General features: G+C 41.0%; 2 protein-coding genes across 3 annotated transcripts in view; one reads left to right on the forward strand and one right to left on the reverse strand.

Moving 5' to 3' along the window:
• Positions 1 to 863: 863 nt before the first annotated feature.
• LOC140935805 (BTB and MATH domain-containing protein 38-like) lies at positions 864 to 3,082 on the reverse strand. Its single transcript, XM_073385370.1, has one exon. The coding sequence runs from the start codon at positions 2,962 to 2,964 to the stop codon at positions 2,161 to 2,163; it is 804 nt and encodes a 267-aa protein (XP_073241471.1). The 5' UTR covers positions 2,965 to 3,082; the 3' UTR covers positions 864 to 2,160.
• Positions 3,083 to 7,886: 4,804 nt separating this feature from the next.
• Positions 7,887 to 11,873, forward strand: part of LOC140933708 (hemicentin-2-like) — a 17,136-nt gene continuing 13,149 nt past the window's right edge. For both annotated transcript variants that reach the window (XM_073383318.1, XM_073383319.1), the window contains exons 1-5: positions 7,887 to 7,975; positions 8,076 to 8,396; positions 8,691 to 8,736; positions 9,159 to 9,413; positions 11,788 to 11,873. The exon at positions 11,788 to 11,873 is cut by the window's right edge and continues 205 nt beyond it. In XM_073383318.1, coding sequence (XP_073239419.1) covers positions 7,907 to 7,975; positions 8,076 to 8,396; positions 8,691 to 8,736; positions 9,159 to 9,413; positions 11,788 to 11,873 — 777 coding nt within the window. In that variant the 5' untranslated portion in view covers positions 7,887 to 7,906. The remainder of the gene's footprint in view (positions 7,976 to 8,075; positions 8,397 to 8,690; positions 8,737 to 9,158; positions 9,414 to 11,787) is intronic.

The raw sequence follows: 11,873 nt of genomic DNA on the forward strand, positions 1-11,873 counted from the left end.
TAAATTCATGATAAATACAGATCTACTAGCTTCAAACAGCGTCTATGGCAGAGAAAAATTGTTTTGATATGACAAAATTAACTTTTCAAATCATGTGTCACTGTGGTGCAGTGGTCAAGGAGTTTCTTGCACGTGCAGATAAACCGGGTTCGACTCCCGGCGACGCTGCTTTCTGTTTCTAAGTACTGTTTTTTTTTTCCTGTTTGGTCTTTTTTTTTTAACACTGCTTTTCTTTTTGGCCTTTTTTTCTTTAAGGTCGGTACACACTAGGCGACAAGTTGCAACAACATGTCGCGGCGACACGTTGCAGCGACAAATCGCTTCGTGTGTACAGGAGAATTTTTGTGGAAATCTTTGTCGCCGCAACAAGTCGCACAGATTCAGTCTGATTTGATTTTTTGCGACTTGTTGCAGCGCCAAAATTCTGTTGCGGAGACAAAGATTTTCACAAAAATTCTCCAGTACACACGAAGCGATTTGGCGCTGCGACGTGTCGCCTCACCTTGTTGCTGCAACTAGTCTGTCGCCGCGACGTGTTGCAGCAACTTGTCGCCTAGTGTGTACTGACCTTTATTCTTACTGCAGACCCTGCTGGTCATGTACTTGGATCAATATTTATTTTAAGCTTAAGTCCGGAGTTTTATTTTGGAAAAGGGATTTCAAAAGCTCTTGATCTGCATACTGGCCAAGCTTTAACTACCAGATAAAAACCATAAGCTGTCAAGACATGTCCCTCCGCTGAAACAGCTGACTTTTTTTAAATGTTAGTTGACATCGTTACAAACACACAGAGTACACCACAAACTGTATTAATTTACCCCTAACACCTGGCCAGTGACCCACTGGCGAAAGTTAAACTTGCCTTTTGTACATCGTCTTAATCATCAATATTATTACCCTAAAATCTCCACTGGGTTTGCTCCCAAAATATAATTAAAGGAAACTTTTTATTCGTTTTCGGGATTTAATTACAGAATTACAGGTGTATGCCCAATACAGTATTAAAATGCCGTAAAGCAACAAGATTCAATGCTCACAGTCTCTCACAAATACATGTCATTTAGCTTCCCCTTTCAACGCTATAGCTAAGCGAACTCTGAGACGAATGATATGGGGTTTCACTAGCTCTGGCGGTACACAGACGTGCCTCTCCCTCTCCCTACATCATGTATAAAAATTAGAAATGAATTGCATTTCCATATATTCGAATATACGTGATCTGACACACTCTAAAAAGAAATTGATATAATCTTTTAGTACGTCTACGCTAGTTTTGTTGAACACAAAACAATATTTTTGAAAGTTAAAAAGAGCTCTTGCGGGCGCACAGAACGGCTTCTTGTAATCGAGCCTATTACTCTGGGTAATGAAATTTCTCTTCTACCAGAACATGCATTCATTAACGATACTCAATATCCCCTGTGACATTTCTAAACAAGTCATGTTTTTTCTCCGAAGAGCTCGTGATCTAAGGAAACGACGGTCTCTTAGCCTGCGAGCAAGCTCTCCCGGGCGCTTATTCGCAGGCTAACAGTCTCTAGGAACAAGAAGTCTAAATTCTATGACGTATTTCCGTTCCCGGTAACTTACCCAAACCAAAAATCGAGTTTCTTTCTGCTAAATGTTCGTGCCCATTAGTTTGCTTTCCCCTGACGGCGAACCGGGCAACTGCTACTACTGACACAACGTAAAGGAAATAAAACTCGCAGTGTCTGGTTGAAGAAAACGACATGCACATGTGCTCTTAAATACCTCGAGATAGTTTTTCAAACAAACCTCTAACGAGAAACGCGGAATTATCATATGCAATAACTGCTCACATTTAAAGTCACATCTACCAGTAGTGATAAAAAAAAATAGCCACGGATCTGGTTAACGATATTTCTTCTTTATCTTTTAAGTATAGCGATACAGCGAACTGTCCTTTAGTTTTTAAAATAAATGGAATTCAGTCATTGTAACACATAATGAGTCTGCTCTACCCGGGTTATTTAGTTTTCAAACCTAGTGTTGATCAACATTATGTCAGCTCAAACATGTCAAGATACACCCTATAACAAAGCGGTATCTGCTAATAGATACCATGACTGAACAACCGACGAACATGGATAACAAAGCAATTAATTAGATCGGTTGTCAAGTAACAAGGTTATTCTTAAACTAAAAAGCAATGTTAGGAAGGGTATCTATTCTGCCCTTAAGAGCAATTAATTCTGAAGCTATGTAATTTAGGGGTGCGCAATTAGTGTTTGACACACTAGTGTCGGATTTTAAACGATACAACCAATTATCAGTCGTCTCTTGGCTACTATTATAAAGATAACTTACTGTGCCTTTATTTCTAGCATGGGTATACAGATTTTGGCTAACGTTTTTCAGATGTTTCAGACTCTCCCTTTTTGTTTCCTCACACTGCCTCTCGAGTCGCTGAATAATTCCCTCAGCAATCTGTAGATAGTTGTCTGGCTCAACCTCTTCACGCCGTTTGTGCTGCTTTAGTTCCTTCAATGTTAATCGCCGAGCCTCAGAGATACAGGTCGATATCAGTGATTTTAGCTGGTACTTCTGCCCATGAATTAACATTGCTAGAACGTCATCCTCTGTTCTTTGTTTAACCATAGACACCATTAACGCTTCGCACTTTTGAGCAATGGACTCTATTTGATATTCATGAGCAAGTTCAAACAGAAAGTAACAGTTACTCTTTGTGAATGGTTTCACCTCCAAGGAAGGATACATCATATGAAGCAAGTGTTTGATTTCGCTTGCCTTCTTCCCTGGAAGAGGGATTTCATCGTTACTCTTCTCCTTGAAATCCGATAAGAACATTTTCTCAAACACAGGGGACCAGTATGCCAAGGTGCTTCGATGAACGTGAAACTTTTGATCTTCAACAACGAGGACAACATCGCTAAACTTCCAAGGGGCTGAGAAATCATTTGGATTAACGTTTGCAGCGGCCATCTTTGCGTTCTTGACGGGCGAAACTGAATCAGCGACGATCTAGGAGTCTTGCTTTTTTGACCGACTTTCGGAGTACGTTTCAAAATGGCGTCTTGCGCTATTACAGAAAATTTATATTAGACCCTGGGAACGAGGAAACTGAAGACCTACGTAGCGTTACTGTTAATCACGGAAACGTGATCGTTTCAAGCTGACACAGCCAGATTAAGCGGGTATCTCGCTGAGGTTTTTAGAACTTTTAATAAAAATAAAATTTAAACTTTACGAAGTTCGGGAATGAGCACAAAGTTTTTATGAAGTCAAACAGCGGTCTCCACTACTCTTCTCCCCTCCTATTTCGCTTTTCTTACCCCGTTTTTTTCTCTTCCTTGGCTTTTTAACTAGGGGTGCTTTCCATTATGTCAAAATTTCGGTCCAAACGTAAATGGAACGGTTCGGCCCAGGCGAAAACGGTCAAAGTGGTCCACCTTCAGGGGTGGTCCTCTTTGAGCAGTCGGTCCGGTCCGACCGAAAATTTGCCGTTTCATTTTCAAACATTTTCGTTTCCAGTCCGGCTCGAGCTCGTCACCGCGGTAAAAATGGCGGATGGTTCAGATGTAAGCATTTTTTAATACGAGTGCAGTGTGTGTAAGCTTCAGACGCAAGACGTAAACTTTCTCCTTATGCACAGTTGCACACAAGGCTCAGGTACAGCAGTGCATCTTAATTTGTTTTTTATTCTGGTTTTCGGTCAGTTTTTAAAGAAATATATTTCTGGCTTCTCCCCCGATCGAATGTTGAAGATGTTTTCCCGCGTTTTTCTCTTAGCAGTTTGTGACCCTAGCCCTTACGGCTTTAACAGTCAGTGTGAAAAATATTCACAGCCCATTCCAACAACCTCCACTAGTTCGACCAAAGCCCTGGAAAGATGGGAGGACAAACACGCCCGTCTACTTATTGCAAGCTACATGAAGTTCAAAGACGAATTTGAGAAGTTACACATTATCCAACAATCAATTCGATCGAACTTTTGGTTCGGACGCGTTCCAGTTCGAGTGGTCTCTGACTGGTCGGTCCGGTATAACGGAAGGCCTCCCAGGCTTCACTTACCCTGGGTGCCAGAGGTTTTTCATGCGCAGTTTCTGGTTTCGGTCAAGTCTCTGGTCTAAAGGCTTTTAGCACGGGTCACTTTACAAAAAAAGTGACCTGCGCGAAAAAAAGTGGCCCGCGCGAAAAGCCTCTGGACCAGAGCGCCATCCCTTTGAAAGCGCCGAGCCAATTACAAGCTCGCCTATACCAAAACATCCAGAAGCTGGATGTTTTGCTGATCGGTTCCTTGGAGATGTCGAATGTTTCAAATGCTCTGATTGGATTACAGTCACAATAGGCGCGTGATCGGTACGCAGGTGGTTTGAAGGTGACAAAGATCAGACCCAAACAATCCAAACACACATCAGGTACGTTTACCTTACCATTTTTACCGATACGGCGGCCATATTGAATTTATTAGAGAATTATGGGATGCCCAGGGGGCACTCGCGATCGCTCAGCATTTACGCGAGCTTTTCGGGCAAAAAGTGAACTTCACTATATATTTTTCGGGTAAAAGGCGATCACTGTTACATGCAAACACGGCACAATTAACGATCGTTTTTCCCCATTACAATCTTTTTCTAGGAAAAATTAGTATAGGTAATAGCATGATTTGTAGTGATATTTGGCACAAATACCACGAGTGATGTTTCGAAATTGTTTTACAAAATTGAAATTTGAGACAATTTTGAAATATCTCAAGTGGTATTTATGCCAAATATCATGTACAAGTCATGCTATTATTTGTTTATGCTACTACCGGCAATAGTTTTGTAATTTTCACATGTAGGTATTTCAAATTAAGCTGAAATACCACTGCTCTAGGCCAATCAAATTGCAGAAATTTCTCAGTAGTATAAGCCCGAAAGCGCTCATAAATACTGGGCGAGTAAATGGAATCGTGCTCATCCACCCTGGCCATCCCATAATACTCCTTAAATCTAAGTAATCCAATATGGCCGCCGTATCGGTAAAAAGGTCTATATCAGATGCCTGTATGTACGGAAGATTTAGATAAGGCAACACCCGAAGTCAGTGGAACAGTCGATGGTGTGGAGGAAATAAGTGCGGAACCAAGAGAGGGCATTGTAAATTATAATCAAAAGAGAGACATACTGGCGGTCTTGCCGACTGGCTGGATGGAAAATCACTGCTATTCTAGTTACTACCTGGCATATGGGGTCGGTAGGCAACACACGACATTCACACGACATTTTTCCACCGGGTAGATTATGACTGAGCAAATCTGTATTATTTTTGCCGCTTGTTTCATACTGAGAAGTCGTGACAGCATTGATTTTCCTGCGTTTATTTCTGGTCGGCATGATTCACCCTTTGATGCGAGTCGAGAACCTTTTCTTTGTCCTCTTTTAAAACGTAAACTTCTTCCTTGCGGCTAAGTAAACTTTTAGGTTGTTTAAATTTCTCTAAAGTGCCTCCTAGATCTGAATAACTTAAAGCGGTCTACTTTTGTCCGTGAATGTGAAGGTTTCCTGCAATGTTCTGTTAGGCTGGGCCCAGGTAGTTGGGTAGTTTTTGCAGGATGTTAAATTCTCCTTAGTGATTTTCAGATCCAAATTTCGAAGAATGGATTGCAGCTTAAACTAAAGCTACGATTTTTAAATTCCACCTTGTTTTTCTAAAGATAGTGGGACTCTTTGGGCTAGAGCGCGTCGTTCCTCCCTTGATAATTACTTTTGAATTAACTTATTAAACAGTCTCGCGACCGCCGGTTTGATTAGCAGATTAGAGAAAAGGTCAAGGTCCCTCTAGCATGGTAAATAAAGGCGCTCTGCGCCAAAGTTGGCAAGATGTTCTAGCTTTCGTCACCCATCCCCAGCTTCCGCAGTTAATCATGAAGTTTTGCAATTATGTGAAGGTTACCTATCTCCTCTGTGATCGTTTGAAGACCCTAGGGATACCTGGCTTTGGTTGTTGGTGCACAACATTCACATTCGTGGTAGAAGCCAATCACCGCTATTGTGGTTATTTTTTAGCTAGCGAAATAGACAGAGAGTACTTGTCTCTAGGGGTATTACTATCCCCAGATTTCGATCTCCCTGAGAAACTTCGGTAGATCAGCGCTCGACATCTTCCACCAGGCGGAAAAACAGGCGACTGTTAACATTTTAGAAACCACCATTATTTTCACTGTTTATCTATTAGCCGGTAACGCGGGAAATAAGAAACTCCTTAAAATTCCGTCGCTCGACAACCTCGTCCCCAGGGCTTTTCCCTTAAAAAATGGGTGGGGCGGGAAAAGATGCCAGGGCCTTTTCCCGCCCCACCCATTTTTTAAGGGAAAAGCCCTGGGGACGAGGTTGGTCGCTCGAGCCTGCGCACTAATGGCATGATGCATCGGACCCTCGCTTAGAATTGCATCGTTTTAGCGCCTCCTCAGTTCAGCGGAGTTCAGTTGAAGTGACTTTAAGGTCTCAGCCCTCCCACCTCCCCTTGGGGCGGTTTGGGGAGTAACCCATGTGATGCCCAAGCAGTCACAGTACGGCAGTTCCATAACTTAGTCCCCCGGGAAAGGGTAATAAGTATCCAGTGCGAACTGTCCACCAAAATTCAAAGCCAGAAGTTTCTAAGCTCTTAAAAATTTTGGAAAAGGGAGATTTCACTCATTACTGTCATTTGCACGGAAATGTATCCCACAACCAACCTCGTTCACAGGGTTTCACCCTAAGAAAATCGGAGGGGCCAGGGAGAAGCCCTGGGGACGAGGTTGTCCGACAGCCCCTCCCTCGACCAGCCAATTGTATTTACCTCCAACAATATGTATATATTTCATGTCAGTTTATTTATGTTCATTTATTTATTTATACTTATTTTTTTTCGGCTATTTTTGTTTTCTATTTGTTTATTTCTTTTAACTGTTTAAAAATTATTATAATTTTTCATGTTCCGTGTTTCGGGTTTAATCGATGGTCCAATTTTCTGCTTTTCTTCCGTTTTACATTTGCAGTTAAACGCGAGTCGTCAATTTAGAGACAATGAATGCTTAGCCCAATGCTGCCATGCTCTCTTTATCAGTATGAATACCTGCTCCGCGATTCAGTAATGCTAAAACTTATTTCTAGAAAGTCATGTTCGCTCTGTCCAAGAGATAGTCCCTTTAATAAATGACGGGGTGTTTGTCGTACCTTCCAGGGGTAAAATTATTACCAGCGCACTAATCTATAAAATGTAAAATAAATGCTATTAGATTTGTCGCGGCCCCTTTTAGCGGCATTTTACAGTATTGAGCCACAAAAATAAAGGGAACAGTTTGATACGCAAATGAACAGTCCTAATAGTCTGACTAGCCCTTGAATCGTTGTTAAAAGTTGTCAGTGCCAGTTAATTTAGGGTTGAAAATGATTCTGAACAACTGAATATAAACACTGACTCTTTTTTTATCTACCGCGGTGGAAAAATCGAAGCAGGTTTTTTCCCCTAACTTGGAGAGCATCTGTTCGTCTTGAAAAAGACATGAAATTTTTTATACTGTCTTGCCCTTGCAGCGAATGAATGTGTTTGCTGATTTTGAGCAATTTTCAGGCAATTTCCGACAAGAACTCCTGTTATTTTCCTGGGATTTTCCCTTTAGTGAAACTGGTTTGATAAGCAAATGCAAATCCCGGGTCCAACTTTTTAATGTACCACACATAGGAATAAAATTAACCCGCCTACGATAAGGTGATCAGGTGTCCATCTTCCCTGCTTCTTTGCTAGACGAATTTTGCCCTATCCCCGAGAAAAGAACGCCTGATCGCAGGTTAGAATAAACTCAGAAGAAAAGGGCACGTCAATCAGGAAGAGGAAGTGCGTCAGTATATTTAATAGCTTTAATTCCTTGACCACTGCCAGCAGCATTCACATTTTAGCGATGGCTTCGGTCCATCTCGCGAAAAGTTTAATTTGTTTTGTTGCAGTACTCCTCTTCATTCATAAGCAGGTACGGAAAAACCATGCAATGTGTAAAACCTTTTCCTGTACTTTGAATTTTAGGCTTTCGGTAAAGATTCAGTGAGTCTGACCCTCTTTCTCTTTTGCAGACTGTAAGTGGATCGGGATCTTTTCAAATCTACTTAAATTCGCTGAGAAACATCAAACATGAGAAATCCAACGGTGAATGCTGTGATGGGAGTCGCACAATACATCATGGACAAAGCGTGTGCCGTGACGAATGCGACACATTCTTCAGAGTTTGTCTAAACAAGCGGAACACGCAACACGATTTGTCGACTGGTCCTTGTATGTACGGCGAGGTTACAACCGTTGTTCTAAGAAGAAGTTCGATCTCTTTCACGAACACTTCATCGTCGAATAATGGATTTCGCAATCCGATTTCTATTCACCTCTCAAGCTTGTGGAGGGTAAGTCTATGCAGTCTGTTCTTAGAATTAATTTTTGAACCGTTCAGCCGGTGGTACGCAGCTCAGTTTTGGGGGATGGCTCCTTTTCTTTGGTTATTAGAATAATCTGGCACTTTGCCTTCCCGTTTATAACTTAATTACCCAATTGAGTCCTATGAACGATTTGTTTTAAACGTGGTCAGGGTTTCAGTGAAGGCCTCGATGGCACACCTCTACCCGAAAGTTTCGTGAGTGCCCCCCCGCCTTTCCCCCACGAGATAAGTTAACGAACGCTATTAAAATTGTTTATTGCAGGTTGCGTACTCCTTAGTTTTGGAGGCAAGGGACGCAGACAATTCGAGTAAGTTTTTGCTCAAAGGATTCTGGCTCGTTTGGCGCCTAGCTTGCATTCACAGGCCGTCTGAATGTTAACGTTTATGAAAGAACTAACTATTGTTTTCTATGCAGAATAACTTAATTTTGTCTACGTTCAATGTAAATTTCTTGGAAACAAGGAAAGGAATATTAATTGATCGAACATTATATCTTCAATAACTTTTTCAATAATATTTAGTGCAAAGGCAATCAACATTTATTGAATATTAAGAAGTTATGAACATAGTAAGTTATGAACATTATTGACATACTGAAATACGGTATCCACCTTATGCAGTTTTGTTAGGCAAAACAGTCCTTTCCGCCTCACAGCACTTTAACAACCTTTCAAACAATCTATTTATTTTGTTATTTAATCATTATTTTTATTTATTATTCACATATTAGGTAACAGTGAATTAATCGACAGAGTTGTACAGAGAGGGACATTACTTTCAAACAACGAATGGGAATTGCACGCATACAATAGTTCTGTTGTCACCATCAGCTACAAGATCAGAGTGATCTGTGATGCTGACTATTATGGAAATCGTTGTAAAAAATTCTGTCGGGCCCGAAACGACAACTCTGGGCATTACACATGCGATAAGAATGGAAATAAAGTATGCTTATCTGGTTGGAGAGGAGATCGCTGCGATACAGGTATTAAATTTTCAGCTTTATGGTTGTATTGACATTTTCTATAAATATATTTATAGCAAGCAGCCTGTGGGCAGTGCCTGCCTTTGTCTTGTTGAGTGAGGAGGAGAAAAGGACGTTTTTTGTGTGGTCGCCGCCCCGAAGCCTCTTTCCCTTTCGCACACGGTCTTTGCCATGCCACCAATGGTAACCAAGCCTTTAGTCATGATAGATGTAATTTAGTATTTACCGAATCAGTGAATAGCAATTTTCGCACGTTTTCATTGGCTCCCGTAACTCGTAATATCCTTGGCTATTCACTGTTTTGCGACCGGAGCCAAGATGGCGTCTAGTTTCGAGACATTTCGGAAGACGAAGTTTGTGCGATAAATGAAGCAGTCGTAGAAACAAATGCAAAGAAAGTGACAGACTTTGGCTTGTCGGTGTTCACTGGTAGGTAGAAAATTATTTTCATGCTAAATTTGCAACAAAATCGTAATATATAGATTTAGCCAGGGCTAAAAGTGTAGATACAGTTAATAAATGTATAATTTAAATCAAACAATAAACTTGTTTTCTCAGTCCACAAATCAGTTAACTGGGGAGATCCATATGACTTTTAAGGGTGGATGCTTTTCTCGGATAGATGGTTTACCAAATTTTCTTATCTACTATGGGGCTCCGCTCGCGCGCGTGGAGAGCTCTGCTATGCGGCACTTGACAAATCCCTGAAATGTTTGTAAATTGTAAACAAAGTTCCTACTAAGTGCCGTTTTTAATTTACAAAAAGTTCCTCTTTTTCAGTTTCAACTGATCTGGTAAATACTAAAACAACTATCCCCCTCAGGGTCAGTGAACAGCGCTAGATATATACGTCGACGGTTGGCGCCTCGGTATATATCCACCCACCACTATTCATCTTAATTCCCTTCGGGGGATAGTTTTATAATATTCCCTGGGTTAAGTTACAATATATAAGGCAAATAATACGTTTTTGAATAGTCCTAGAAAGAACGACCTCGAAGCCTAAGCTGGATTTACGTTAATAGTTAGGAAAATTGAAGGATCACCTGTTAATGATGTATCAGTTAAGAAAACGGTCTATTAGTTTACGAACTAAAATTTTCCGTTTTCCGGAATTTTGGCCGGTCGGTGTGGTAGTGTAGTAGTAAGAGAGAGGGTAATCTCCCTCGCAGCCGTTTTTAATGTCGTCACGCAACGCTCCTCGCGTGACGACACGAAAACCGGCTCCAAGGGAGACTAAGGAGAGAGGTAAGGATACGAAAGGTACGAGATCGACCCTGCGGTGCGATCTTCTTTCTTTTTAATAGAAACACTCTCAATAACAGGTTAAAAATTTTTTTAAGTGTCTTAAAAATCATTATAGCAGCAACCGTTTACGAAAGGGACAACTGCGTCGCCAAAACCCCAACTTCTTGACTACAGTGAAAATCCGCGAGTAAGAAACGGCATTTTCTCAAGTTAGCCTAAACAAATTCTTACATAAATTTAAATGGTAATTTGCACAAATTTAGGCTGTTCTTAAATAGGTTCTTCTTCTTCTTCTTATTATTATTATTATTTTTTCTAAAGCATAGTTTAATAGCCATGAGTATTGAATGGTATTCAGCTTATACCTTAATATATAAATTACTCGCCGATTTGTACTGTACGCAACCTTGTTTTCTCTCATGAACCTTTGTTTTCCAAACGTGTGAGTATCCAACTGCATAGCTGTTAGACCTGGGTTGGAGTATTCCAGCAACAAGTAGCACATTTTCAACAAAGATCTTATTCAATTTCATGCAGGGTCTTTCTTGAATACGCCAAAATTGAGAAAGTAAAAGAGAGGCTCTCTTGCAGGGTATCTTACAAGTTGAACATCCTTGATTCTGCGATCCGATCCTTTTTTTTTTCATTGGTATGGAGTTCCTTTTAATAACTTGTGATGATCATAACAAGTTGAACAAACTCCAGAAGAAAAAAGAGTCGATCGTTTTGTGCTGCTGAAAAGCGAAGGAGGCCAGTTACTAAATACAACCCAACCCCATATAATAATGACCGCAGCAGGATTAGCTCAGTCGGTAGAGCGGTTGACAGCAGAGCGGGAGGTTGCGTGTTCAATTCCCGTGGCCGGACCAATACTCAGAATCTCAAAATAACTGAAGGTACCGGCTTCCCTTGCCCCGTAAGACGTTTCGCGCGGCTCGGATGAGCACGTGATCTGAAATGGCGGTCCCGTCTTCAGTAGGAGACGTAACAACAGTGTCCACAATTAGTACTTTAGTACTAAATATGTTGATACTCAAATAGAGTGCATTTTTGCAATTGATAATTTAGATTAGATACTCTGATTTACTGACCTTTCAAGTTACTATAAAAATTCCTTCCCGAATAGGAGATCCACCCACCTTTTCTGACCCAGATACCTTAAAAAGAGCTTTCAAAGCATGGCCAGCAAGTCACTCAGTGAAGTTAAAGTGT

This window comes from Porites lutea, chromosome 4 (assembly GCF_958299795.1).
Source record: "Porites lutea chromosome 4, jaPorLute2.1, whole genome shotgun sequence".
NCBI lineage: Eukaryota > Metazoa > Cnidaria > Anthozoa > Scleractinia > Poritidae > Porites > Porites lutea.

Bases quoted from the DNA above. Each gene is read 5' to 3' on its own strand.
- LOC140935805 (XM_073385370.1), bottom strand. From the start codon at position 2,964: ATGGCCGCTGCAAACGTTAATCCAAATGATTTCTCAGCCCCTTGGAAG.